Source organism: Plectropomus leopardus, chromosome 4, assembly GCF_026936395.1.
Source record: "Plectropomus leopardus strain MGB_pleo_1.0 chromosome 4, ASM2693639v1, whole genome shotgun sequence".
In the NCBI taxonomy this organism is placed as follows: domain Eukaryota; kingdom Metazoa; phylum Chordata; class Actinopteri; order Perciformes; family Serranidae; genus Plectropomus; species Plectropomus leopardus.
In genome coordinates this window covers 39,176,264-39,199,380 of record NC_142179.1, presented here as the reverse complement: position 1 = coordinate 39,199,380, position 23,117 = coordinate 39,176,264, and the positions used below count along the sequence as shown (strand labels likewise).

At 38.8% G+C, this 23,117-nt stretch overlaps 2 protein-coding genes and 1 long non-coding RNA gene across 5 annotated transcripts in view; 2 read left to right on the top strand and 1 right to left on the bottom strand.

Moving 5' to 3' along the window:
* Positions 1-768: 768 nt before the first annotated feature.
* imp4 (IMP U3 small nucleolar ribonucleoprotein 4) lies at positions 769-17,332 on the top strand. The gene is made up of 9 exons (XM_042488035.2): positions 769-929; positions 7,959-8,067; positions 8,163-8,246; positions 8,360-8,469; positions 10,904-11,036; positions 14,462-14,616; positions 14,711-14,805; positions 14,898-14,971; positions 17,097-17,332. Exons 1-9 carry the CDS (start codon positions 927-929, stop codon positions 17,207-17,209), a joined length of 876 nt encoding a protein of 291 aa, XP_042343969.1. The 5' UTR covers positions 769-926; the 3' UTR covers positions 17,210-17,332.
* Positions 15,332-19,706, bottom strand: LOC148189838 (uncharacterized). Its single transcript, XR_015776508.1, has 3 exons — positions 18,942-19,706; positions 15,826-15,881; positions 15,332-15,714 (listed from the first exon to the last, which is right to left on the bottom strand). It is a non-coding gene; the product is annotated as an uncharacterized LOC148189838 (long non-coding RNA).
* Positions 19,707-19,861: 155 nt separating this feature from the next.
* Positions 19,862-23,117, top strand: part of zfr (zinc finger RNA binding protein) — a 57,936-nt gene continuing 54,680 nt past the window's right edge. For 2 of the 3 annotated variants that reach the window (XM_042488369.2, XM_042488370.2), the window contains exons 1-2: positions 19,863-20,019; positions 20,194-20,275. In XM_042488369.2, coding sequence (XP_042344303.1) covers positions 19,983-20,019; positions 20,194-20,275 — 119 coding nt within the window. In that variant the 5' untranslated portion in view covers positions 19,863-19,982. Of the gene's footprint in view, positions 20,020-20,193; positions 20,276-23,117 lie in introns of all 3 variants that reach the window. The other variant, XR_015776507.1, reaches the window with a different exon arrangement.

The following is a 23,117-nucleotide window of genomic DNA, read 5'->3' as shown; positions in this document are numbered from 1 at the left end:
ATATGACGGTGGTGTCCTCTGCATACTTCCCAAAAGAGTTCTCCTGATTTCTAGATATTACAGAGATGTTATCCTGTAAATTCTATTATTTAATAGATACAATATAAATGTAAAGAATATGGCAGAAACATTAGAACACTCCAGAGGCATTTTGGCAAGAAATTTTACTCAAAGAACATGATGTGTTTTTAATATTCAAAAATCCAACATTCATCAAGAATGAATAGTAAAAGTAAAAGTAAGTTTGCTCATTATAATAGATAAATTTGACATTCATAATATATTTTTTTTAAAGAAATACCTCTCATATACCACTGTCAAAAAATCAGATCTAGATACATATCTTAAAACAATATCAAACTTAAAAATATGGAATAAAAAAAAACTAACAAAAACTATTAGTTTATGCTAACCTTACAACTTCAAACCATGTAAACCTCTATGTGTACATGTGTCTATTATTATTATTATTATTAGTAGTAGTAGAAGTAGTAGTTTTATTATCATTTTGTCTGTCTGGTTTTGTATGATTGCATCACTATTTCTGAAATAGGCTTCATGATTTGTACATACTTGTCTCATTATTTTCATTTGTAAGTTTTGATCATTACTTGCCACTTTAAATATAAACTGAATGTTATGACCACTGAATGTACTGTGTCAAAGCTGTTGATAAAAAGTTCTGAAAGTGTGTGGCGTCTAAAGTGAGGATGGCACTCGAAACAGTGTGTGATGCGGTTTGATGCCGCGGCCGGAGGGTGGCAGCAATGCAACTTTTCGGATGGTGGCTGCCGTCAAACTCCACAGAAGAAGAGAAAAGGATGCTGCGTATGTCTTCCTTTCTCTACTTCCTGTAAAACATCAGTGGTCTCCATGTGAGAAATACTCACTCCAAGATAACTCCGTTTTACCAGCTGAAGAACATCATGGTAAGTCTGACAATGATTTAGAAAGAATCGCGAGCGTGAGGTCTTTCAGCAGCTCGCCGTGAAAATGTCCGCCTGCGCACTGACGTTACTAAGCGTCATTAGCAGCCGAGCTAACGATGAATGTAGCCAAACCCATGTGGGTCATTCCATACCAACCCACGCCAAATCCACAACTTTTCCCACTTCATGTCACGGATTATCTTGAAAAAATGTTGAAACTTCTTTTAAAATTCACGAGACTTTGCAAAATCATATAGCAGTACTCTAAATACTACTTAAGTTATGAATTTGTCAAGTTTGGCCCACTGAGCTAAATTTCTGCATTTCTGTGATAATTTGTATATGTATTCTAAAGTGAAAACCTCGCTCTTTTTTCACTGCATTGGGTTGAAATTAGTTGTGAACATCCAAGAGACCCTAAAGAAAAAGGAGGTCGGGTTTTTGCTGATTTTTTTTTTTTTTTTTTTGTACCAGAACAAAAAATATCCCCACTAGTTTTCACTTTCTTGCAACCAAATGTCTATGTGTAGTAGACACATATTTCTGTTACATATAGAAATTATGTCATCCAGCATTAAAAAACTGAGTGCTACAGATTTTGCTAAATATAGCCACAGAGCCAAACCCCCACTTTTTATGATACTTTAACTTTAGATTTTCACAGGAAGGATTATTCCTGTTTCTTCGAAACATGCTCAGGGTAAAGAATTGTTAATCATTGCAGATATATATTTATAAAAAAATCTAGGATGTAATCTTATTCCTTCATCGTTAATTGATTTTTTGAAAACAGCAAATTTTGCATTCCATTCAGTGGTGTGTAATATCACATTCAGTGGTTTATTCAATCTGTGGGTATTTGTATTGTGTTGACTGTAAGGTTTTCTATCTGTCTGATACCTAGTGAAGAAGCCCATGTATTGTGTCGTGTGATACACCAACTGCTAACTCTATCAGCCAGCCGTAAGTGGCTTTCTTTAAAGAGACAGGCAGAAGTGCATTTATGAGTCAGGCACATACCTTCCAATTAATCATTGTTTTTAATCCTTTTTTAACAAAAGTGATTAATCAGGATGTTTCATCCATCACCAAAAGCCTGCCTTAGGCATTGATCTCAATTTGCCAAGCTGCACTTAGTTAAAAGAGGAGTCATCCTGTCAAAACTTGCCTTTTATTAATCTGAGCAAATAGAAGTTTAACAAAAAAAAAAGAAGAAAAGGAAAAAATATAAAAAATACAGAAATTACCTGGAGAAAGTAAAGTAAGAGTAAAAATCATAATAAATGTCTAGCATAATTTTAGATATGTAATTATGATAATTACAGTTTCCCCCAGTTATTTCTTTTTTTTCCCAAGACATTTTTCCTTGACTTAAAAAAATGTTCTAAATCAACAAATTTTTCACAGTTTGTGAAACATTTTTTACAGAGTTGCTTATTGGCAACAGGCCCACACAAATGTTAGTTTGCCAGTCCTTATGGCTGGCTGTCCTCAGTCCACCTGTTTAATTCAAGTAAATCAGGGGCTAGAAATACTCATTTTCTGCAAACCCAAAACTCAGCAAGAAGAAAATGTCTGATTGTCTTATTGCTTCTTCTCTCTGGGAATGTCCAACCCAATCCGGGTCCCGATTTTAATAGTTTTAACTGTTTGAAAAACCCCTGTTGATTTTAAAGGTAGGTCTGGTCTTGGTTTTATTCACCTTAATGTCAGAAGTCTGCTTCCCATATTGGATTTATTGAAAATCTGGGTAAAATCTTCTGATGCTGATATTCTTGTTCTGTTTGAAACATGGCTGAACAAATCTATCACAAATAAAGACATTGCAATACAGGTTTACAATATCTTTCATTGTGACCATCCCAGAGAAGGCGGGGGCATTGCTATTTACAGTTGCACTCAAAATTATTCAATCCCCATTGCAAATCAGGTATATTGGCAAAATTTACAAACTTTCAGCTGTTTGCAAAAAAAAAAATCAAACAAGAACAATTCAAATAGCTCAACACAACTAATATTATGAGGGGTTTCTCCAGATTCCACACAAAATTCCACTTTTAATGACTACTGCAGTCTCAAAATTATTCAACCGCTTTATGGCAAGTGTACTTTGCATCCTTTTGCTGTTATGACCTGCTGCAAATGTGATGCATAGCCAGACACCAGCTTCTGGCAGCGTTCCTGAGAAATCTTAGCCCATTCCTGTTGGGCAAGGGCCTCCAGTTCACTAATATTCTGGGATTTGCGTGCTGCAACTGCCTTCTTCAAATCCCACCATATATTTTCTATGGGATTCAAATCAAGTGCCTTTGACGGCCACTTTAGAATTTTCCAGGACTATTTCTGAGACCAAGCCTTGGTGGACTTTAAGGAATGCTCGGGATCACTGTCCTTTTGGGATGTCCAATGCCGCCAAAGCTTCAACCTTCTCACAAACAGCAGGACATTTTTCCTGAAACTTGATTGAATCCGTCTTCTTCCATCCACACACTGCAGATCTCTAGTGCCAGAGTAAGCAAAGCAGCCCCTGAGCATCACCAAGCCACTGCCATGCTTCACTGTAGGCAGGGTGTTCTTTTCAGTGTATGCTTCATTCTTCCTGCTCCAGAGATACCGCTGATCCATAGGCCCAAAAAAGTTTCCCTTTTGTTTTATCACTTATGAGGCCTATTTATATGGTTTTGAGCATAATGGAGCTGACTTTTCTTGTGCTTCTGGGTCAACCATAGTGTACGTCTTGGTGTTTGGGCATTGAGACCTTCATTGTTTAGTATGTACCTTACTATGCATACTGAAATGTCAGTGCCTGCTACCACCAAGTCTTGCTGCAGGTCTTTTGCATTCACTGGAGGGTTTTTGACCACCTGCCCCCTCAAGAATCTGGTGGCTATGGTTTATAACCTCCGCTTTCTGCCTTGTGCCGGTAGTGTAGCCAGTGTTCCTTTAACTTTAAACTTCCAAACTATGCCTCCAACAGTATCTGTATGAACATTCAGTGCCTTTGCTATTTTTTGTACCCTTTTCCTTGTTTGTGCAAGGCAGTAATCTCGACTTTTTGGACAATTCTCTTGACATAGCCATATTTCTGACATGCAATCAAATGTCACCATCAACAAACCCTAGCCTGTCAAGGTATTTGATGTATTCTAACTCAAGCACACCTAATGCAACTATTGAAGCCCTTCATTAGTTGCATCGAGTGTGCTTGAGACAACACCTGATTTGCAAATGTGTGCTCTTATGAGAGACTATTCAGGGGGTTGAATCATTTTGAGACTGCAGTAGTCATTAAAAGTGGCTTTTTGTGTGGAATTTGAAGAAACCACTTAAAATATTAATTGTGTTGAGCTATTTAAATTGTTCTTGTTTAATCTGAATATTGCAAACTGCTGAAAGTTTGTAAGTTTTGCCAATAAACCTAATTTGCAATGAGGGGTGAATAATGTTTAGAGCAACTATATATAAAAAATAAAATTTCATGCTTCCACCCTTTTATCAGTGTCTCTCAGCAGGCAATTTGAACTTCTTTTCCTTAAACTAGTACTTAATAAAGACCATTTTATTACAGTCATAGGGTGTTATAGACCCCCCTCAGCAAGCAGTGCGGCCCTATCATCTTTAAGTAATCATTTATTAACTTCAGACTTTAATGCGATTCTCCTTGCTGGAGATTTTAACTTGGATTGGTTGTCCCCTGTCTCTGACAAATTTAAATCTCTCTGTGACTCTTTTAATCTCACACAATTAATTAATAGCACCACTCGTCCAAATATTAAATATCCAGAGAAGTCCTCTCTTCTTGATTTATTTCTGACAAATGCTGCCCACAAATTCTCAGACATTGAATTTTAATGATTTGAGTGATCACTGTGGTATAGCTACGGTCAGATGAAGTATGCTCCCAAAAAACAAAATCACAAATAATTTTTAAACTAAATTTTAAGCATTTCTAGCAAGAAAGCAAGCGTTCTTCTGTGATTTGTGGAACTTCGACTGGAACAAAATCTGTCTTATTAATGAAGTGGAATTAGCCTAGAAATACTTTCATAATGCCCTTACTGGTATTATAAATAAACATGCCCCATTTTGAAAATTTACAGTTAAAGGTCGGGACAATACCTGGTTTTCCACTGAGCTGTCCAATTTGTCCAAGAAAGGGATGTTGCATGTGCTAAGGCGAGGCAATCAAAAACTCAGGCTGACTGGATGATCTTTAGAGAGCTACGTAATTGTTAAAAAGGCGAACTCAGAGTTTTATCTCTCTAAAACTACCACAAATTTAAATTATGGAAAACAATAAAAACCTCTTTTGGAAATGTGGTTACTAATGAGTTGCCAGCCTGCACTGTAAAAGACTTGCATGCTATAATTGATAAATTTGCTATTCTTAATTGTTTTAATGAACATTTTGTTTCGTCTGGCTCCCTGTTTGAGTCCTCCCATAGGGATGTAACTCTAATTGAGCAGAGGCCTCCTTCTCCACCACCCCATACTACTACCATGGTTCAAGGGTTTAATTTTACTCCGTTTCATGTATCGGAGGTTTATAGAGTTCTGAAACAACTGGACTCAAACAAATCTGCAGGTCCTGATGGGCTTGATCCCTGCTATTTAAAGTTGGCTGTTGACTTTATTGCAGAACCTCTGACTCATATTTATAATCTTTCCATTTCTCAAAACATGATTCCTGAAGTGTGAAAATCTGCATATGTTCTACCTTTGTTGAAGGTAGGGGATCCCACCGTCATTAATAACTACAGGCCAATCTCTGAGTTGTGTGTTTTAGTAAAAGTACTTGAGAAGCTTGTTAATGAACAACTGAAAGATTTTATAGACACAAATAATATTCTGTCACTGTGGTGTCACTCTAATATCCAACGTTTTTGCGGGTCCGTGAATGCAGCACAGCAGGCGGAGTTCTTTTTATCTCCTTTGCAGCTGAATGGCACTCCTGAGGTGGATAATTGATCTGTTGATACATTCACAGCTGATCAGATCGATAGATGAGAGGATGTATTTGCAGATTTTTGTAAGTGAAAGACAGTTTTAGGCCTGGCAGAATGTTCAGAAACAGTTCAGTTTCACTTTTAATGCATCTGACATTCTGCTGCGCGTCTCTGCCGCTACTGCGCTACAAATAAATCAACAGTGTTTTAATACGGCTCTTAATTAACAGTCCAGCTCCATTGAGACTATGGTGGGACAAATTAGACTATGGCAGCCCGCCATAGTCTTTGTAATTAATGGGAAACACTGGTGGGGCTGTATTGTGGACGGTCTGTGTGTGCTGTAAAATTACATAGATGGTTGGAAAAAACAGTGGAATTGGAATTTTATCTTCCTGTGCTACTCTTTTGCTTGACCTGTCAAAATCTTTTGGCTCAGTCGATTATGTCATCCTGGTGGATCAGCTCTGTAATATCAGGCTATCTGGTCATGCTGTAAGTTGGTTCACAAATTATTGATAGAGCACAGTGTGTCCAGTTTGCTGGGTCTTCCTCTGGTTTCCCTGTATCAAAAGGTGTGCCCCAGGGCTCCTTATTAGGTCCAGTGTTGTTCACCATATATATGGATAATCTTTGAGTAAATTTATCAAATGCTGGTTTCATTTTATGCAGATGACACCGTTGTCTCCCTCAGCAGCCCAAAGTTTAACATTTCTGCAGTCTGCCTTTGATGTTCAGTTCTATCTGACTCAACTCAAGCTTGTTTAAAATTCAGACAAATCTGAAGTCATGTTCTTTTCAAGTGGGGAAAAAAGCTCCATCTTCTCTTCCCAAGATCCTAACTAAATAAGGAATTGAAATTGAAATGGTAAACACCTATAAGTATCTTGGTATTATTATTGACCAAACTTTGTCATTCAAACCTCACATTGATAACCTTGTTTCTAAGCTGAAGCTCAAATAAGTTTCTTTTTTAGGAATAATTCCTGTTTCTTGCTTCAGTCAAGGAAACACTTGATTTTGGCAACATTTTTACCTTTATTGGATTATGCTGATCTGCTTTTTATGAACGCACCTGATCATTGCCTAAAGAAATTGGACACTGTTGACAACTGTGCTTTACATTTCATTACTGGCTGTGGATACCGCGTACACCACTGTACATTGTACGCTGCTGCTAATTGGCCTTCTCTGTCTGTCCGCAGACCCTCACACTGGTCGATTTTTATATATAAGAGACTACTTGGGCTTGTTCTCTCTTATTTATGTACATATATGTGTAAAAAACAGAACAATACGGCCTGCGCTATCACAGTTTTCTCTTGATGTCGGTCCCGAGGTTCTCACAAAACTTGGCAAAAAACTTTTGCCGCCTCTTCAACTTACAGAATACTTACCTGAAACTGTCTGAGCTGATCACTATGGGGGAATTTAAGTCACTTTTAAAAGGTAGAGAAAATAACACTATTGGTCAATGTGACTGCTACTCCAATGAAAACTGAAATTTGATGATTAAACTTTTCGCATTTTTACTGGAGATTTTGCTCACTCTTTGTATAGTGTGATAGTTGTATTTGTCTGTCTGTATTTATTGTTGAAACCTTATTTTAAGCTGCCCTCTTGGCCAGGTCACTCTTGGAAAAGAGATTTTTAATCTAAATGAATCTTACCTAGTTAAATAAAGGATATATCTCTCTCTATCTCTCTCTGTATATATGTATGTATATATATATATATATATATATATACCCCCCCTTTTTTTTTATTTCTAAAGAAATCACATCAATTTGCTCAGGGTTCTAAGGTTGAAATACTTGTGAAAGGCATCTGAGAATAACAGAGGGAAAGTGATTTCACTCCAGGTTCCAAAGGTCATATAAAGTGTGACCTGTGAGAATGCTCACTGCCACTAACTAATGTTCTTTTTTTAACATTGTAAAATGAATAAAAACATCAAAACATTTGTTTTGAATGTTTCCTGGCTGGTTTTGAACAGAGCTGACATTTTCCTGTAGAAATGACTTTAGTGTGTTAAGAGCCTGCAAGTCTTTGCTGGAGATCAGCTGCTGTAATGTGGTTCTAGCTCCGTCGAGAGGTGAGGCTGAGGCGAGAGTACCTGTACAGGAAGGCCCAAGAGGACCGGCTCCAAACTATTGAAGAGACCAAAAAAAAGCTGAGGGGCGCACTTGATGGTAGGAAGGCATGATTGTTAACTTCCATTTTTCCTTCTGCATTCTTAATGACGATGATCAGTGGTGTAAATGATGCTAACACAAATCCTCTGCAGAAAATCGTCTTCTTCCAACTGAGGTACGCAAAGAAGCCTTGCAGCTACAGAAACTCCTCGAGTATGACGACGAAGGGGCAGAAGGCGAGTGTTGTTTTCATTCTGATCAACTTCATCCATCAGACTGCACCAATTTATCATTGTTTGGTCATCAGTATTTTCATATCAATAGATTTATTTGGGTGTTGTCTGTGCAGGTGTCGGCTCACACATGGATGATGAGTATAAGTGGGCCGGAGTTGAAGATCCTAAAGTCATGGTCACTACATCCAGAGACCCTAGCTCCAGACTCAAAATGTTTTCTAAGGTCAGCTCACTTTCTCTGAATGACGGCAGATGGGACCTGTAGGTCGGACTGTAACACATTGGCCCCTTTTACACTGTCTGTTTAAAGCAAGAATGTCATGCTGTTATGCTGTCCCCTTGCTTTGTGTATAACATGCAATCACCGAATGGGGGGTCAGAGCAGTCTCACCATTAAACCATCACAGGAGGTAGTAGCATCGCAGAAATAGTCTTTGTATAAATACGACAGCTGGGAAGGTGGGACCATGGGCAGGACAGGTGTGGTATTTTGACAGCGTGTTATGTTGTCAATGACCACGAAAGATTTAAAAGCAGCTGTTAGCAGTTAGCGGCTAATTCAAAGAGGATGAACAGCAGTCACAAATGTTGGCCAACTGAAGACAGTAAGATGCAGCAGCTCCTTACCCTTCGAGCAGAGGACCAATCAGCTGTCACATAACTGGGACACTAAATGATTATTATTGACATGTGATGTCTTTGTTATTGTTCAGAAAGAATGTCACATAGAAGCCAGCACCTGTGTGGTAAACATCAAGAGGCCCATCACTGTGTTGTCCAGGGCCAAAGTTGGTCCGTGTGATGCAGCGTCCCGGCCAGTCCACCTGGGGGCCACGTTCCACAGAGTTGCAAACGCTGTGTGAACATTATTAGACATCGCTGTAAATGTACGCAGAAATTTCCTGCCTCTTAAGTTCTAGATTTGAGGGCATCAAGAAGTTATGTATAATACCCACAATCCCGTACTGAAATTTAGGCCCTGGACCAACTGAGAAAGTTGGTGGTGCCAGTACTACTAGTGGAAATGTATCACTCTCTTATCCCATTATCTAATCTCATATCCCTGTTTCCCTCACTCAAGTCTCTTCCTTGCGTCTTAGCTCCTTTGTAAGACATGAGGGACAGATGTGAGGATGAGAAGAAAGGAGGAAATATGTCTCTAGACCTCCTTCTCTCTGGAGCGTTGCGTAAAGCGATGTGTGTCTCTGATGCAGCAACTGATCGCAGCTGGATAAGCTGTCAGTGTGTTTTATTCACAACTGTATTGTCTGCACACACATAATGTAATGCAGACTATATATGATAAAGACAATTATAAGTGGCAGAGCAGAAGAGTTTTCTCTGTTTAACAAACATCTGCACATCAACAACCTGTGTGTTCTGTAGTTTTATTGTACTGTGACATGTTCAGAGTCACAGTGGATTTCTCTGATTTATTCATTATCTTCATTTGTCTCTTTTGATATTCTGATTGTAAACTCTATTAATAGTTATTAAAGAACCCAGAAGATGATCAAGGTGTCTTATAAACACTGGACATTATTTATTAGGCTAAATATTTCAGGGAAAAAAATTAATTTTGTTAGTCATCAAAGCTGACACTGTGATCAGCCTCACATGTGACTGAATGAAAATGATGATCAGTGATGTAAAAAGTGTTACTTGCTGACAAACAGACTCTCTCTGGCTCTACCTGTCTCCATAATAAAAGTTAATGAGGGAAATGACAGATCATGAGAAGAAAATCTTTCTAATAAATGAAGTTGTTGCTTCTACTCAGCCTAGATGGGGACAACAAATAACATGAGTGATACAGTTTAATCTCTGATGTGTTTTCCCTCTGGAATGAAACTCCACTAATGCTGTGATGGATCAGATCAGCCTGATCAGCTGCAGGACTGGGCTTTCCGATCAATAAACGATAACCATTCGCAAGGGTGTGCCCCTCCTCTCTCCTCTTGAGTGCATTGAAGCAGTTGGAACATCCTTCAGTCCTTCAGTCTCAATCGATTTCCAGGTCAAGTGATTAAGGATTGAGGATAGAGGAATCGAGGAGGGATATTGGGATGAACCCCATGACAGCACTGACAGATAATCCTACATTCACATTCAGGGCCAGTTTAAGACTGCTTGTAGCTGCGCAGCTACAGTGCAGCTCCAGGGCTTAGCCACAAGAAGCTACTTCTGCTTATTAAATGCAGATTTTAAAAAAGAACATACTAAACAACAGACATATGGGTTACATGTCAGAGAAAAAAACCTTCTTGGTTAGCTGTAATTTTTTTTATTACCAAACTGACAGTGGGAGGAATGGGGGCAAGCGCTACACTTTTTTCATTTCCCTGAGTTACTCTGACTGTTAAGACTACACCAACCAGATTTTTATTTTTTTTATTTTACTTCTGTCGGCTAATTACCCATACCATTTAAACATAATTATGTATGACATATTTATTTGAATGGAAGAAGTTTGATTTTTTTAACTGAGCCAACCCTTTCAACTGGAGGGGGGTCTAACTGAGCATGTGTAGTATGAGTGTCATCACTCTAGCATGTTTCTGATTGAAGGAATAATGATAAGAACTGTTGCAACTGTCCCCAGTCTCCCCCAAGAAAAAAAACAGAGAATAAACTGCCATATATGTAATTTGTTCCAGGAGATGAAGCTAATGTTCCCTGGAGCCCAGCGCATGAACAGAGGAGGCCATGAGATCAGCGCACTGGTGAGAGCCTGCAAAGCCAACAATGTTACTGACCTCGTCATCGTGCACGAAACAAGAGGACAGCCAGGTACACCCGTTCACCTTAGTCTTTTTCTTTATTTTTCATATTTGTGACATGCGAATCATCGTTATAGCTGAGAGCAGGTAGTCTACAGAAGGGGTGTCCAGACTTTTTTTAATGGGGGCCAGATAAGGTCATATGAAAATAAAAAATCCGTCTGTTGGCCACAATTGGCCCCTGGGCCAGACTTTGGAGATTACTGTCCTACAGGAACCACATGAAACTCTAAAACTCTAAAAACTCTAAAAACTAATATAAAAGCAGGTTTGGGTTATGTAGTGTGTTCATGTTGGGAAAAGTATATTCAGAAGTATATTGAAAAAGGAAAAGCTGCTTACATCTGCAAATCATTGCAGCTGTAGCAGTGAATAGTGAATGATAAAGTAAACAGCTTCATCTTGGAAAAACATTCAGCATAAAGAAGTATTTCACTGCTGGAAAAATGGTCTTCATAAAACTAGTCTGTCTCTGCTGTAGAAAGACACATACTTTTGAAAATGGTGCAACATAACCAGAGTAAACAGAAAAAAGGTCAGTTTTACTCAAAGCCTACAACTACCAGAATGCACTGCACTGGACCAAAAAACACTCCCACTGGTGGATGACATAACAGTAACTCATCCTTTTGATACGATGGTGGCTGACTGGTAACAATCGACTGATTACAGTTAAACAGTGACCTAGAATATGTTTCTGAAAACATTTTTGTTGAGGAAGTAGGCAATGCAATAACAGAGACCCGTTTTACACAGCCTGTTGAAGGCGGGAATGTTGTGCCCTTATGCCGCCTTGCCATTCTGTATAAAAAGTACAAGGATAATGGGGATAAAGAATTGTCTGGCCTTTTAAGTCCCCCTTCAGCCAGTTGCACTTCCTGGTTAACATTCTGTCTTGGGCTGTACCCAACTCAGAATTATGTCAGTTGAATCAGATTTGGCTGTTCAATACGAATATTCAACGATTTGTTTTGTTTTTCATTCAGTATTAAAGTTTGAATGTGGTCAGTGTGACAGCTGCATTCACATAATATAGTAAACAAGCTAACAGTGCTTAGAACGGATCGCAAATGTGAAACATTTTTTGCAGACACTTGGTATCAAACTCTGATCCTGTCTTCTCTGTGCTGCTTCCTGCAGCTCTGTGTATCAAAGAGTAGTATTTAAGTCAAGAGCACTCACTCCACAGCAAAGTCCGGGGACCAAAACGCTCTCAGAAGCACACTACACAGCACACTGACTGGCAAAAAAGGCTTAACAAAAAACAAAGGGGAAAAAAAAACGGGTGCTTGACTTGAAGCTGCCTCAGTTGATTGAGGGATCTCTGACAAATTTTTTGAATCTCCGACTTTCAACGGGCAGCCCTACACAGAATGGAGGTGTGTTTAGTAATCGAATGTAACTTTTACCCCTCCCCTTTTTCGGGGATGGTCCCTGTTTTTGTTGGCCTGTCTCTCTGGCTGGAGTTGTCCCCAGAAATGTCCCTGTTTTTAACTGCAATCCAGCCAACTCTCGCTCATTGACTGTGAGACTCATTCAACTTTTCACAATGCTTTCCACATGTTGCACTCCACATGTCCATCCTCTTGTGCACAGGAAAACAAATATGTGCTGGTGCTGGTGTGATAGCGTATCAAACAGCTGATCAGCACCATAGGCACACAGCACCAAAGTGTCTGAATTAACAAACATTCAATGGTAGAAAGTGACTTCCTTAGACTTCTACAGACTACCTTGTTTTAGTTTAAGGAATTATTTATGAACACCAGAGCACACAGCAAAAGTTTAAGTCAGAGTTGTGCAGTGAAAGAGGTTTGACTTTTATCAGCACAATGTACTTACATTTACCTGAAGTTTGTTAAGACAGAGCTTTCAATCCCTAAATAAAGCTGGATAGTTTGATATATAATATATCATATTTTAATTGTTAAATTCTGTGAGTAAAGATCTTAATCTGCATCATAACCATTAACATTTATCTGTCAGCTAAATAAAGGGGCATACTTGTTTTCCTCTGAAGTAGAGTATTTAGTAGCTTTTTTTTTTTTAAAGGGAACTTTTGGGGCCTTTTTGATGTTGTTTTGGGGTACAATGAGTTAGTATTGTAATTTGTCAAACAACATATTTTCATGTCTTGCTAACTAATAAAGACTGGTGAAAGTTGTGTATAAATGCAGAAAAAATGTTTAAATTACATTATTTCTATACTTTATTGTACTAAGACTGGTTAAACCTGGGTTACATGAACTTGTAGAGTCTAAAGATTGTTTAAAATTATATTGAGATTTTTGTAAAAATTTGTCTTATTCAGACAGCAGATAAAAGACTTTTTTTCCTTTTTCCGCTATAGAGAGCAGCAAAGACCTTGTCTAAATAGAAAACTACTGCACATAGACACACCAGTGTGACTGACTGTGATTTGTTGGCAATCAATCCAACAATTATTCCCATGTAAAAGTAAAAGTAGTAGTTGTAAGAAGACAATTGGAAAATAGGATTAATTGTGAACTTAGTAATAGTTGTTACAAGTCCTCAGAAAGCTCTCCAGAAAGACTTGATGAACTGTTGCTTAAATTACACTTTGGCAGGATTTTTAATGGACTGAATCAAGAGGGAGAGAGGGGGGAGAGAGAGGGAAAGTGACGGAACAATGGAGCTTGTGGAGAACTGGAAGAGAGAGAGCGCACTTGAGAGAGGGACGAAAAGGAGAGAAAGGAGGGCTGCAAAGTGGTAGTGTTTGCTTCTACCTCCCAGCAGTGGGACAGATGTGCATAACATGCAGCAGAGGGCTGTAATCATCAGCTTCCCGCTGCGTCGCTATGGATCACCGTGAGTACTAGATTCACCAAGGAGCACAGCCCGTTCTGCTGAACCTGTCATGCACGAGATGGCAGACTGACAGAAGAACCATAAGAAGTGATGTGAGGATACATGCCAGCCCTTAGCTTGTAATACATGTTTTAATATTATAACTATGTATCTCCTATATAAAATGTAATATAATATAGGCCTATTTTTACAGTACAAATTTAGGTTTTTTATCAGGCTTGGGCCCAAAACTTGAACATAACAGAACACAATATGAATTAAAATTGTAATTTCTATTGACAAGCAATATGTATGCACATTCATTATTTACAAGCAATACGAGCAGTAAGAGGCAGCTGTAGATTTTGTTAGTACATACAACAGGATTGGAGCTACTAACATACTGATGAGTGCTGGAATACACTTAAATTTCCTTTTGTGAACAGTTTACACACAAACTCGTTCTGCTCACATTTCATGAATGGGACCCGCTGAGTGGACAGTAAAACTACTCTGCTCTGAATATCACCTGATGTTGGCTTCTCTAGAACTAGAACTAGAATCAGTTCAGACAGAGACCCTGTACATGGACTATCTTATGTATGTTTTATACCTGTATATTCACAGATGGCCTGGTGGTGTGCCACTTGCCATTTGGACCCACTGCATATTTCACACTGTACAATGTGGTAATGAGGCACGATGTTCCAGACATCGGCACCATGTCTGAGGCCTACCCCCACCTCATTTTTCACAACTTCAACTCACGACTTGGCAATAGGGTGAGTGAAGCTGGACCATGCATTGTATACATGCTGTTGATATTTGCTTTGACCACTTGCTTTTGGGTACCACTAAATAATTCTGCTCATGCAGGTATCAAATATCCTCAAGTATCTGTTTCCTGTGCCAAAAGAGGACAGCAGGCGTGTAATCACATTTGCCAACCAAGACGACTTCATCTCTTTCAGGTCAGTGCGAAGGGACTCCCTGAGAGTAAATGCCATACAAACATTGCCTTATGTGACAGAAAGAGTATTAAGAGAATGTTTTGTTGTTACAGGCATCACACCTACAAGAAAACAGACCACAAGAACATTGAGCTGACAGAAGTTGGACCCAGGTTTGAAATGAAATGTAAGTACAGATGATCAAACTTTTTTATACCTTTTTTTTTTATAACTTTCCAAACTTTCACCGGGGTATATGGTATATGACGGGTTGGTGTGATGCATTTTCAGTCCTGTAACATTATAACCGTCACTCGCAGTCACCATGTCTTTCACCTCAGCTACCTGTTCCACCAGTAGAGACTGGCCTCCTGTGGTGCTTGGTGTCCACCACACATCCATCCAGCCTTTCTGTCTGAGTTCAATAGATAGATGAGTGTTGTTATTTTTGACAGTATTGAAAATCATATCATCTGGATTTCTAAGTACCCTGGCATACAAGTCCATTCTCATTCCAAACTTTTAAAATATCACAACTTTGGCAGTCCTTTTCGCAACACTAAAAGGCACATTGAGCCTTTGCATGAAACGCAGCAGCACGGCATCAGGTGAGAACATGGCCGGTAACGATGTAATACATGGAGCACGAGGGCGTCTAAAGGGCAGGTGGGTCCAACAAACCCTGGACTTTCAAGCAGGAGTGTGGTGTCCACTTCCTGTCTAAATGTGATGTTTTTTTTCCCACACCTTACCTTGTGCCTCCTTCCTCTAATCCTAACCATCAGTGCCTACAAGTTTGTTTGTTGACATCCCAGAGTTGGTTACCATGTGTTTGTGTTGTCTAAACATAACCATGTGCTGTGTAATCCCACCATGTTGACATCAAAGTAGCGGCATCCAGCAATGTAAACAGCAGACACAGAAGGAAATCTAAAATGTAATAAACATATAAGGAAATGGGATGAGCATGTGTTGGACATACCATAACACCATGATACTGTGCAAGCCTAATGGACTGATAAAAACAATAAATAAAATCACCTTCCAGTTTCATGCAGTCCGGAGGTAGGTCCAGGAGCTGGTCACCTTGCCTAGCACTAAGAGTGAAAGTAGAAATTGTAACTAACCAAAATGCAACATGTAAATATCACAGCACTGAGTGGTTACAAGCAGTATTTTTGCCACTGTAGCTTGAACCAGGGAAGATCACTCTGGGCTCTCAGTCTGTGAGACTAGCACCAGGAAGGGGGAGATAAGAGAATGACTGCATGTTTGTTACAACCTGACCAATTAAATTAGCAAGGCCGATATATATGATATGAGTGTATGTGAATTGCAGTACAGAAATGACAAAGATATGCTATTTAGAAACAGTTAGAATATTACACAGTATGGTTTTCCTATCATAGAGCACTGCAAAGTGTCAAATATCCCACCAAGTGCCAAATATTCAAATGATCTCTCTACAGTTTAATGAAGTCTTTGTGTTGTGTTCATGTAAAAAAATAATTTTGGCACAAATATCATATTAGACTTTATCCAGTATACGCCAGGGTATTATTTTTTTGTAGTGCTAATGTCAGTCTGAACACAGCCTTGGTTTAAAGCCAGACTAGACGGTCCATCCTTTTAACTTTCATGAAAGCCCTGTGAATGTTTTTTGTAAAACATTTCAGTATTAACATCTCTTCAACAAGAGCAGAAAATAAAATTATAATAGTGATTGGGTAATATTTTGGGAGTAAGTGGGACATGCAAGGGAATTTCTGAAGAAATTGCTGGATGTTGAAAGCAAAGTGGATTGCTGTTTTAACTTTGTTTGAAGAAGCAGCTAAGGGTGTGTAGAGAGTGGGAAAAGCATGGAACTTTAACGGGGCTTTGTCTCACTACACAAATTAGCTCATCTCTGCACTTATGGTAAGTCACTCTGGATGCCTGGCCCAGAGAGGTAATTTAATAGAGATTAAGCAAAGGTGCATCTCTCATACTCCTGTTTACAGCTTGAACTCTTAACACCTAAATTTTATATGCTGAGAAAGAAGAGCACACTTAACGCACTGGTAAATTTGTGTGTGTAATGTCACAATTAGAGCAGGAAGCAGGAAACTCTTTTCCTGCTTCCCTTCTGAATATTCTGGCCTCAGTAGATTGACCAATGTCTTCCAGCATTGGCACCAATGAACAAGTGTTGAAAAAGGGTTTCTGTATTCAGGAAATGTGGGATCATTTTTCTATAAAACTTTGACATGAAATCCTCTGTGCCACTTTTCTTTTGTGATATTTAAAACATGTACATCTGTTCTTTTGTTTAGTGTACATGATCAAACTGGGCACCCTGGAGAATGAGAGTACTGCGGATGTTGAGTGGCGCCACCATGCATATACACACACTGCCAAGAAAAGGAGGTTCCTCAGTGTGCAATAGGAACTACTAAATCCTTGCCAAGTTATCGTCTTTTGGACTGTGTTTTAAAAATTCTAAAAATGTGTAGTTTATATAATGAAACATGAGTTGTTTTTGTTATAAATTTTGTATTGAATATCTAAAGTGCCACAATGTTTTTTTTTGCCACTTGCCACATGCAGCAACATTCTCTTAAATTTCTCTTATTTTTTCCCTCACCAGAAAATTAAGAGAAAATATAAAAGAAGTCAACTCCAGATGCATCAAACACTCTTAACAATTCAAATCTGCTCTGGCCAGGAGTGCTCAATGTGTATCCTTTTAGCATAGATAATGCCTCCTATAAGGGCAGGTTTTGTGCTGGGTGCAAAGACTCTGACCTGTGAACAAGATTAGAGACATGACACCAAAAAAAGGATGTAAGAAGAAAAATAACTTCTGCAGTATTGATACTGACGTTCTGTTAAACCTAAACAGAGTAAATGTGATCTCAGGAAAATGCATATAAGTATTAAAAATATAGGGACACATGCAAAAAGGTTAAAATAAATGTAACAAATCAAAAGAATTAAAAGGAAAAAGTAGCAATTCTTCATACATACAGTATAGCGTAAACCTTCTTTTTGCATGAAAAATTACTTATGCAAAAGAAATAGTTAGCAATTAATTTTCTAATTAATTAAATTGTTTCAGCTGTGCTTGTCATATTTTTGGTTTGTGTGCTAATCTTAATATTTAAAGTAGTTCTCTAATAATAGTAGTGGAGTAAAAATTACAATATTTCCCTGTGAAATGTAGTGGAGTAGAAATAGAAGATGGCATGAGATTAATGCAAGTAATCTAAAAGTAACTTCAGATTTGTACTTGATCACAATACTTGTGATTATTACAGTTCAGCTCTGGTCAGCAGAGGGACACAGTAACTGAAATTACAGTAATCAGGATCAATGGGTCAAGTATAGCAGTATTTCTCTAGCCCTTAAGTCCAGTCAATATAACTACTCTGAAATGTCATCTGAATTTGATTAAATGATATTCATGCATTTTTTAAAATCTCCCTCAAATATAAAACCTTTTTTCCTTGTGTTGGACAACAATTTGTGGACTGTGGGTTGTTTTTCTCTTATCTTGGTACGAGTGCTCAGGACCACTTGTAAAATTTTCTTTTACTCAAGAGAAGAGCAAAGATTAGAAACATTGATGGATCCCAAAAAGCAATGGTTACTAACAAAATAAGAACAAATCCTGGATATTAGCAAAAAGAGGAGAAAATTTGTCTGATCCTATTCTGGCTTATAAGATAATTAATTCACAGTCAGAATATTAATACAGACAGATGCAAATAATTTAGAAATCATAAATGCGTGACTCCGAACAGGACCTTCAGGAACGTTCTCTGGAGGTCCTCTCGAGGTTTTTTACAAACCTGTAGGGAACCTTTACAGAACATTCAGAGAATGACGGTGACGGAAGAACATTTCCAAAGAAGAACCAGACGTGTGTTGTTCATTACATAGGTATGCTGCAGAATGGGAAGAAGTTCGTGGCTAAACAGCTTTCCTCTAATCTGTTCTCTCATACCCTTTAAGTTGAACTAATAGAATGGCAAAGTTGAATGGTCGAACAGTAAATTAACTCAAGTTCTGAGCAGTAGAACCAGTGTGCAAAATGATTTTCCTCATGTTTAAATTACTAACAATTAAGAACAAACAGACTTACATTTATTCACCTCTGACTCTAAGAATGCATTTACCTTACATCTTGTTTATTTATTTATTTTTTTATATTTTCCCATTATCCCTCCTTGACTCCTCTGTCCTCTGTCCTCGTTCATTCTTGACCCGGAAATGGATCGAGACCAGTAATCTTAAAGGACGTTCAGAAGTGCGCTCTTTGGCCCCATGGAAGCTTATGGTATGACACTTGCAATGAAGCTGCAGCAGCGATGTTGGAGGGTTACAGTAATAAAGGGACGGTGTCCGCTCAGGTGCTCTTTGGGTGTGCTATTTTAGCCTTCTTAGTTGTGCTCGCCTGGGCAAATCTTTTAGGAACGTAGGGAGAAAGTATTTGTCTTTTATTACAGACCTTTTTGTTCTATATGTGATGCTATGACTTCTCTTTGAAATGAGCTCCAAGGAATCGAGGAAATTGGAGACTTGTTTTTTTTTGTTTTGTTTGTTTTTAAGTTATTCCATAGCTTATCCTATTCTGGCTCATTAAATAATGAATTCACACACATATTAATACAGACATGCAAATAATGAAGAAATCATAAACACATTCTGTAACTCTGAACAGCACCCTCAGGAACGTTTTCTAAAGGTCCTCCAGGGTTTTTCTTTTTTTCAAAACTTCTACAATACCATTTTCTCAAAAGAAATTACCCCCAGGGAACCCCCAGGGAACATTCCCTGAAGGTTGCATGTTTGCTGGGTACATGACTCGGAGACAAAGTGGTGACACCCAGGGAGGTAGCTACAGTGGAGAGGTGCAAAGGAGCAGATGTGTCTAATTATTTTGTGTCGTTTGGCAAATTTTCGCGACGAATTGAACGATAAAATGCATCGGACGTACAAACGGACGTATCTATTCTCTTACGCAAAGGCAGTATAACTAAGCCTAACAGGTTTAGCTTAGGTGGTGGGGGTGACACACATCGACAGGAAAACAGTTTTCTACACAACACAGGACACTATTCCAGTGCGCAGGCTCCAGGGCGGGATTTCCGGGTACGACATGTCATATAAATAGGCTGGTCTCCTGCTCGGCCGTCTGCAGAAATTATACAAAACCAATGATTCCCATATGTCCAGTAGTGTCCTTCACCTATGGTGAGTATCGTAAAAGACGTGGATATTATAATACAAGCTTAAGATATTTGGGTAACTTCATAAGCATAGAGGTAATGTTAAGACAGTGCCGTTAATGTATAGACCTTGGAGCGCTCGTTCTTGTCTGCTGCTAGCTGTTAGCTTAGCCTTCTCCTGTATGTCTGTCCTCCGCAGTGCCCAGCCGGCTTGGTGAAGATGCCAAAATGGCTACCGGCAATTACTTTGGATTTACCCATGGCGCTGCCGCCCAGTACAGGTAACGTCAAGGAGATCCTAAAGAATTTGCGTTTCGGTCGCCACATGCCGCATAATGTTATTTTTAGCTCCAAAGTTTGTGAGTGTGTAGTGCAGACATGTTCAAGCTGTGTGTTCACTGCCATTGTTGAGGCTGGGGGAGGGGGCGCTTATCCTGCTGCAGTTGGATGCAAACTGAACATTGCACTGCCTTACCAAACGCAAGAGACACCATGATGCCCATCGCGAGGATAGCATATTTTGCAGGAAGCGCTGTGTCAGTTTAAAGGGCTAAATGACGCCAGACATACAACAAAGCGCTTCAACAGTTTCAGAGGAATTTACAACTCTGGTAACCTGTGGAAGTTTGGCCATTATAAAGTAATCCACCACCAGGAATGTGACCACTGATATTTGCTTGGCCAACGGGTTGTGTTGTCACATAACATTGTGTCAAAAGGTGAGCCAAGTAAAAGGTGAATGCCAGAAGAGCCCAGTTTTCTGAAATTGAACAAGGTGGCTGCATCTTTAGAGTTACTGCAGGTTTGAGCCCTGGCCTCACACTGTTGGCTAACATTATCTGTGTGTTCTGACTGAAAGAGTTAAATACGTTGAAATTTAAAGGCCATTTCATTCTCTTAAAGAAACACATGGTGTATAGGTCAACCACTGGCTCTATCCATTCATGGTGTGATGATGATTTTGAGTTTGACCATCTAACCAGCAGTTTTGATGATACACTTTGGCAGCTTGAGGGTTGGGTCACACTGGAAAGCAACAATTGGTGTGATGTCATGTCCATCTATGTTGGAATGCAAGTAGATTAGGATTGTGATTTCAGCTGTAGCAAGTGGCGCAAAGCATTTTAAAGACCAGGTACCATACCATAGCAGTTGGTGGTGGTAATGCACCAAAACATTTTGTGTCATCTGCTTATAAGCCTCAGAGAAGACGACGGTGATGCAGTTGAGTTTATCCAGTCATTCACATTATCCAATTTGAAACACTCAGGGATGGTAAATGTTTGCTGCAATATCAACTTAATAACCGCTCTCAAGACAGGTGTGGGGAAACAGATCGCTAACCCAAGATGGTACTGGTAGTAATTTTTTGTGGTGGTTGTAATTTTTGTGGTAATTTTTTGATTGGTCATTTTCATAACATTTCAAATTCATGCCAATTATTCCCAGTTTCAAATACTTCAGGCTAATCAGTTAAGGTTTATAACAACTCACAGATGGTAAAATGTGTATTTATCTAAGTTGTTTTTTGCTATAGAAAAAAGAAAAGGTAATAAAAATTTAGCTTTTAAACATCACTAAAATGTGGCACCATTACAGAGTAGTTGCATTAAAATTAATTTTTATGAATACAGTTCACATTCAGAGGCAGAACATTTCAGCCTCCTGTTCTTCTTCATTCCCTCCTTGTTGTTTCAGAGTCAGGTGAATTTTTCCAGCCATTCTTGGTCAAAACAACTGGCTCTGTGTTTATTAGATCTCTCGATTATTTTTACGATGAATCGGATTTTTAAAAATTAAAATAGAAGTAACAATAAAATAAGCATTTTTCTCTCCCATCACTTTGTTTAAAAAACAGATTATCATTGACAACAGTGCAACAGTTGCTTAAACATCCCTAAGTTGTCGAAATAATATAAATTATAAATAATAAATAACGGATGCATCGCTCAGTGTCTCATCCAGCCGCTCGTGCTGAGCTCTCATATTACCAGGGGCAGATATAGTGAGTTGTGGGCCTGGGGATACAGTCACTAGGGCTGGGCGATTAATTGGAGTTTAATTCCGATTATGATTTTGGTGTCCCTTGATTTTCAAAACAAGATAATCAAGGGTTGGGGTTAGAGAGAGAGAGAGAGAGAGAGAGAAAACAAACACGAGCGGGGAGAGCAAACGTGTATGTTTATGTGATGATGACAGTGAGTGGAGCAGAGAGGATGATGTGAAACCAGCCAGCTGCTGATTTAAGTGGCAGAAGTTAGCCCTGAAGTTAGCAAGCTGAGTTAGCCTCCCACTGGTAAAACTGACCAGGCTCCCTTAAGGTGGACTGTTAAGGCGGACCAGCTTTTCTCATTGTAGTGACACTCTCAGCTGCCTCTACACAGGTAATGGAGAAGTCTGTCTGCTGAGTCTCTCCTGAGTTAGTGAAACAATCCTTGATCCCAATTCAAAATGTATTTTGCTGTTATTGATACAGTAATTGTTAAAGGACATCCAGTGTTAAAAATAAACACCAGAGTTACTGTTCAACGACGTTCTAATGGCCAATCAGTAATCATGTTAAATAATTGTCAAATAATTGTGATTTCAATATCAATCAAAATAATCATGATTATTTTTTCCATAATCAAGCAGCCCTAACAGGCACATTGCCTTATTTTCAACCTTTCTGTAACTGGGAATTTTGGCAAGCTGTTGGCACCTATAGGAGAAGTAGGCCTACTCAAAACTGTTTTTCTTAAGTAAAATGATCAATAGCACAGAGCCGAAGTTTAAGTCTGTGTCGTGCAGTCAGGAGAGGCTGGCCTGTTATCAACACAATGTGCTTAAATTTACCTGAAGTTTGACGGAGCTTTCCATTCATATATTATTCTGGATAGTTTAATAAATAATAATTAATCATATGTTTATTACAGTGCAAAATATAATACAATACAATCACATTGTAACTCAATACAACCTCCGTCAGCTGTTAATTTGCAGCCAATGGCTACTTGCTAATTAGCTCTCCCCCTGCAAACTTCAGAAAGGATTTGACTTTTTTTTCATTTTCTTTTTCTTCATATACACTCCTCAGTAGTGTAGTGGCAGTCGATATAAGGTGGGAGTTCTACGAGGTAGATT

Excerpts from the sequence above, each read along its gene's own strand:
- imp4 (XM_042488035.2), top strand. Across the intron at positions 8,247-8,359 it reads TGACGACGAAGGGGCAGAAG|GTGTCGGCTCACACATGGAT; the intron begins GCGAGTGTTGTT and ends TTGTCTGTGCAG. Across the intron at positions 11,037-14,461 it reads CGAAACAAGAGGACAGCCAG|ATGGCCTGGTGGTGTGCCAC; the intron begins GTACACCCGTTC and ends GTATATTCACAG.